The 6,041-nt window shown below is 55.5% G+C and overlaps 2 protein-coding genes across 2 annotated transcripts in view; both read left to right on the top strand.

Annotated features, from left to right (window-relative positions):
• Positions 1-82: 82 nt before the first annotated feature.
• Positions 83-1,321, top strand: ENH_00070300 (hypothetical protein, conserved; the record flags this gene model as incomplete). Its single annotated transcript, XM_013577512.1, has 2 exons — positions 83-414; positions 511-1,321. 2 exons carry the CDS (start codon positions 83-85, stop codon positions 1,319-1,321), a joined length of 1,143 nt encoding a protein of 380 aa, XP_013432966.1.
• A 2,710-nt stretch (positions 1,322-4,031) lies between these two features.
• ENH_00070290 (asparaginase, putative) overlaps positions 4,032-6,041 on the top strand; it is a gene marked incomplete at both ends in the record, with an annotated part of 3,173 nt that continues 1,163 nt past the window's right edge. The window contains 3 exons of the mRNA XM_013577511.1: positions 4,032-4,523; positions 4,620-4,766; positions 4,972-5,084. Coding sequence (XP_013432965.1) covers positions 4,032-4,523; positions 4,620-4,766; positions 4,972-5,084 — 752 coding nt within the window. The remainder of the gene's footprint in view (positions 4,524-4,619; positions 4,767-4,971; positions 5,085-6,041) is intronic.

Genomic DNA, 6,041 nt, shown 5'->3' with positions numbered 1-6,041 from the left:
CAGCAGCAGCAGCAGCAGCAGCAGCAGCAGCAGCAGCAGCAGCAGCAGCAGCAGCAGCAGCAGCAGCAGCAGCAGCAGCAAAATGGGTATAGTGCCTGGCGATTTAGATATGTTAAAGCTGATGTACCCCAACTTTGCTGCTGCTGCAGCAGGAGACCCTCCGCAGCGAGGGGCCCCCGTTGCTGCTTTTGATGCATTTTGCTTCGACAGAAAGACGCTGCTGCTGCCTCCCCCCTACAGCTGCTGCTGCAGCAGCAGCAGCAGCAGCAGCAGCTGCTGCTGCTGCTGCTGGGATCGGATCCCCGTGCGAAAACTCTCCAACACCTACCGCGAGACCCACGACTTCCAGGAGAGGGGGGGGCCCCCCGAAGAGGGTACAGCGGGTTTGGGGGCCCCCCAAAAGAAGTATAGAGAGTGAGTCCAGGGCTTAGGGTTTAGGGTTTACCTTTTAGGGTTTAGGGTTTAGGGTTTAGGGTTTAGGGTTTACGGGTTCTCCTCTTTCCTTTGCAGCCCCACCGCTCTCTTCTACACAGTCCCTTCGGCTGACCAGCCATACCCCTCGGGGGCCCCAGGGGGCCCCCCAGGGGCCCCCTGGGGGCCCCCTGGGGCCTCTAGGGGGCCCGCTGGGGCCCCCTGGGGGACCCCTGGGGCCTCCTGGGGGCCCCCTGGGGGCCCCTCGGGGCCCCCGACAGAAATGCCAAATGGGCGGCCTCCTGCACCAGTGCCCCCTTACCTTGTGGACTCCAGTGAGGGTTGGGGGCCCCCACCCACTAGCACTTTAGGGGCCCCCACGGGGGCCCCCACAGGGGCCCTCAAGGGGGCCCCCACGGGGGCCCCCATGGGGGCCCCCGTGAAGGCCCCCCAGCGCGTGCGCTTCGCCGAGAGCAGCAGCAGCGCCGGGACCTACGGGGAGAACTCTTGGGGGGCCCCCAGTGGGGGCCCCACCGTGGGGGCCCCCTCTGCAGCGCCTTGGGGGGCCCCCTGGGGGCCCCCCCCTGCGGGGGGGCCCCCCCTAAGACCCTCTTTGAAGCCCCGCCGCATAACAGCCCCATTTGTGTGCCGCGCCCACAATGGCCGGCATTTGCATTTGATAGATTTGGATGCCTTTGAGGACTCTAGCCTGTGTGTGGGCCGGGGGGCCCCCCTGGGGGGCCCCCAGGGGGCCCCCCTGGGGGCCCCCCTGGGGGGCCCCCCGGGGGCCCCCAGAGGCCGCGGGTACCTAAGAGGGGTCCACTTGCCGGGCTGCAGCAGCACCCCTTTGCGCCTGCGGCGCTGCGGGTGGAACGAAGCAGAAATTGTGGCGGAGGCTGCAGCCCCCTAGTGCATGCGCATGCACTGGGGGCCCCCCCAGGGGCCCCCAGATGTAGGGGCCCCAAGGGGCCCCCGGGGGGCCCCCGGGGGGCCCCCACAGCCGCCCCAGAGGGGCCCCAGGGGCCCCTTGCACTGGCCAAGGGGCCTGAAGTTAAGAACCTGTTTGGGGTCTTTTGTTTTCTCGTGTTTCTGCTGCTTGTTGGTGCTAGTTGGAGTGTATGTACACCCCAGCTGGCTGTCTGTACACCGCAGCGGCTCTGCGGCTTTATTTAACTTCAGTTTCCACTTTCCCAAATGCATGCAGTGTACATACACCCCGCTGCTGCTGCCCACGCTGCTGCGCGTACACCGGAAGCTGCGCATACACCCCAAGAGCGCTGCAGCGCTGCGCGGGAGGTGTACGTACACCGCAGAGGCAGCAGGCAGCGCCTTCGGGGCTTCTTTTGCACTTGATTGCATGCAGCTGAAGTCTTGTCGGTTCAGAACTTTAATTAGGACATTAGGACTGGTTTTTGCCTTTAAATGCATGCAAAAAGAGTGAAAATGCAGCTATTAAATGCAGCTATTTGTGCGCAAATTTAAATAAATAAACTTTTAATTGGTGCATGCGCGGAAACTCCACAAAAGGCTGGGGTGTACAGACAGCTCAGTGTTTCAAGGTGAGCCACGCTGGGGTGTACAGACAGCTCAGTGGCTCTGCCTCTCATTCCCTGAAGTGCAAATAAATGCAATCTTGTGCAGACACAAACAAAAAGCATAAATAAAAGAATATTTATATTTATTTATTGATATATTTGCATTTATTTGCATGCATTTCCTTCCATGGGCTGCATGCAAGCTGAATGCGCAGCTCAAGCGGCGTACATACAGCGCCTGCGTGCGGTGTACGTACACCCCACGAACCCCCGTCGAGCTGCGCACTCGAGTGTACATACATCACTTTTTTTAAAATCATTTTAGTCCATTTAAGAGGGCATTTGGGCTCTTCAAATGCGGGACTTTTCCCCATGTTTTCCAGGACAAAATGAAATAATGCAAAGTGAAATTTAAAGGACTTTTAAAGGACTTTTCGGCTCCAAAAAGCCTCCAAAACAAAACTGAAAAATGCAAGATGAAATCTTACAAACTTTTGCTGCCCCACAGAGTGGGGGGGCAGTTGTGGGCTTCCCTGTAGCTAGCTGTAGCTAGCTGTAGCTAGCTGTGGCTAGCTGGGGCTACCGCTGGCCCTGGCTTGCTGGGGCTTGCTGGGGCTAGCTGGGGCTAGCTGGGGCTAGCCATGGCTAGCTGTGGGGGCATTGTGTGCAGCAGTTGGGGCTAATTTTGGCTAGCTGTGGCTAGCCAGGAGTACTCCAAGTAAATAGGGACTTGGGGGCTCTTTGATGGCCCTGAGCAGCTAGCAGCAGCAGCAGCAGCAGCAGCAGCAGCAGCAGAACGCGCAGCAGTAGCAGCGTAGCAAGCAGTATATCCGGCAACTGCCGAGGCAGCAGCAGGCGCAGGTGCAGCAGCAGCCGCAGCGAATAGAGACGCAGCAGCAGCAGCGCAGCAGCAGCAGCAGCAGCAGCAAAGTACAGAGGCGTTGTAGTAACAACAGTAGCAGCGCAGCAGCACAAGAAAGCGCAGCCTCTGCTGCAGCAGCATCAGCAGCCCTTCCAGCAGCAGCAGCAGCTGCTACTGCCTTTGCTGCAGCAGCAGCAGCAGCAGCAGCAGCAGCAGGAGGGCTCAGGCGCACGGGCGAGGCTGGGCCTTGCTCGTGGCCAGCAGCACTGAGAATGTGCTTTCGTTTTTAATTTTAAAAAGTCCCAAATGTCTTTTATTTTCTTTAACAGTTTCCCGCGGCCCCCGCGGGTAAGCCGAGCTGCAGCAGCTCCAAAAGAAGCCCCTGAAGAGAAAAAGCTGCAGAAGTTCTTAAGAAAAGCTGCAGCAAATAGTTTGCTGCTGCTGCTGCTGGCCCCGGGGGCTTTTGCTGCAGCAGCAGCGCAAGCGGGCGAAGCTGTCTCAGTGTGCTGTGGGTGGTGGGCCATGGGAAAGCGGCGCTGCTGGCCCCTAAATGCGCAATTGCGGGGAAAGCCCCTTCAAATTGAAGAAAAAATAAGAAATAAAAATGAATTAAATAATAATTTGTTCAGTTCTTTCGCTGGAGCGAAGGCAGGCGAGGGTTCTGCACAGCGTTTTGCACAGCCTCGAAAGCCGATTCGGTTCTCGTGCTGCTGCTGCCGCGGGCTTGCAGAAACCCCGCGGGGAATGTTTCCTTCTTTTCTTTAAATGAATTAATTTGCATTTTAATTTCCAAATTAGCTGCAAACGCCTTTCGTTTCCGGTCCGCAGAGCTGCACAGACACCCCAAGTGCCGCAGTCAGGACCCGCCTCGCTGGACACGGCGCTCGAAGCAGCCGCCAGTTTTGCGTTTTTCTTCTTTTTTTCGCGCGACAAAGGCTTTAAAATTCGTGGAGAGTTCAGAAAAAGGTGTTTTGAAGACAGAAGACAGCGGGGAGGAGCCCGCGGGCTTGCGCAAAGCCGACCCGTTCAAGTTTCCGCATTCACGTTTGCAGCGCCGCCGGCTGCGCGCCGCCGATCTTCCACCTTCGCGGGCTTTTTTCGCTCTTTTTGAACTTGAAATTGATTTGAAGTGATTTAAACTGCATTTGGGGAAGCTTTGGGGGCCTTTGGACCCGAAAAAGCGCCCGAAACCGCGCCAGATCGCCCGAGCCGCCGCAGCCGCCATGAAGCAAAAGGAAGCCAAACAGCCCCCCCTGGCCCTCCCGGGGGGCCCCCAGGGGCCCCAGGGCCACGTGCTGCACGGGGCGGACGACAGCATAGTGTGCGTCTCGGCTGGAGCCACTCCGCTGCACATGTGTGCAGCAGCAGAAGAAATGGACATGGGCTCTGTTGCTGCGCTGCAGCAGCAGCAGCAGCCGCACGAGGGCCACTCCCAGCCCGTCACGACGGCCCTCTCGGCCATCCAGCGGGCAGCTCGGCAGCTGGGGCCCTCCGGGGGGGGCCCCCCGGGGGGCCCCCCGGAGGAGTGTGGGGCCCTCGCCGAGTTCAGCGCCCCCGCTGCAGCAGCAGCAGCAGCAGCAGCAGCAGCAGGCAGCTGCGGGGACTACTCAGAGACGCCGCTGCCGGAGATGAAGGCGACGCTGCTGCGGTGTCTGCGGAGGGAAGAGGGGGAGGCCCCCGGGGGGCCCCCGGGGGCCCCAGGGCCCCCGTTTTGGTCATCATCATGGGGGGCACAATCTGCATGGACTACGGGTACAAAAATGCCTGCCTGAGGCCTGCAAGGCTGGGCAGAAGACTTGCGAATTGTGAAGAACTTCAAAAAGATAATTTGCCAAGATTTGATATTTTGGAATGGGACAATTTGGTGGACAGCAGCGACATTGGCAAGGAGGAATACGTGGCCCTGGCGCTGCAGATCGAGGCCTTCTACGAGGACTACGACGGGTGCAACCCCCAGGGTTTAGGGTTTAGGGTTTAGGGTTTAGGGTTTAGGGTTTGGGGTCTGGGGTTTGGGGTTTGGGGCTTGGGGTTCGGGGTGGCCTAGGGGTTCGGCGCGGGGGGAGGCTGCAGGGCGCAGGGGTTCAGGTGCTAGGGTTTAGGGTTTAGGGTTTAGGGTTTAGGGTTTAGGGTTTAGGGTTTAGGGTTTAGGGTTTGGGTTTGCAGGTTCGTGGTGCTGCACGGGACGGACACGATGGCCTACACAGCTTCGGTGTTGAGTTTTATGTTGGAGAACTTGCGGAAAGCTGTAGTGCTGACTGGGGCGACTTTGCCTCTGAGTGAGTTTTTTTGAATTTTTTGAATTATTTTGTTTATTTTATTTATTTATTTAATTTATTTATTTATTTTATTTATTTATTTATTTATTTATTTATTTATTTTGTTTATTTTGTTTGTTTTCTGCCTCCGAGTTGCCTTTTTTTCGCCATTTGCGTGCGCGTCTTGATTGTGTTGGTTGATTTCTTCCTTTTATTTGCAAATTCGTTCAATTTGCATTTCTTTTATTTTATTTTAATTTAATTTGCATTTCTTTTGTTTTATTTTAATTTAATTTGCATTTATTTTATTTTATTTTAATTCAATTTGCATTTCTGCTTCTTCCCGCTGCACTTGCATTCTGAGTTGCATTCATCTTGTTCAAGTTTCGCTTCGACCTGCGCAACTTCCGTTCAAATTAATTGAAATAATGAATTAAATGAAGGAATTAAATAAATTAAATAAATTAAATGAATGAATTAATTAAATGAATGAATTAAATAAATGAATTAAATGAATGAATCGAATGAAATGAAGGAATTGAATGCCGCGAACACCTGTTTCCGAAAAGTTGAATTTTGTGAATTTGTTGAATTTTGGTTGATTTTTCATGATTTTTCTTCATTTTTTCTCCATTTTTTGATAATTTTCCATTTTTGGGATGAATTTATAGATTAGGGTTTAATATTTTGCGTGTCGGGCTTTCAAACGCGGAGATTTCGTGCGTTTTGGGGCTGCAGTGCACATATCGAGCGACGCGAAGCGGAACGTGGGCCTGAGTTTGCTGCTGGCGGCCTACGGGTCTTTGGGGGAAGTGGTGGTGCTCTTTGGCTCCCAAGTGCTGCGGGGAACCCGCTGCAGCAAAGCCTGCTGCAGCAGCATGGAGGCCTTCAGTTCTCCGAACTTCCCAGCTCTTGGAAGCATCGGAGTGGACCTCGTGATCCACGACCGGCTGAGGGCCCCCCCCCCCCCCCCCGGGC

The sequence above is a fragment of the Eimeria necatrix genome, genomic scaffold (assembly GCF_000499385.1).
Source record: "Eimeria necatrix Houghton genomic scaffold, Enh_scaff680, whole genome shotgun sequence".
NCBI lineage: Eukaryota > Apicomplexa > Conoidasida > Eucoccidiorida > Eimeriidae > Eimeria > Eimeria necatrix.
Note: the sequence above shows the minus strand (reverse complement) of the source record. Positions and strands in the feature narration are given on the sequence as shown.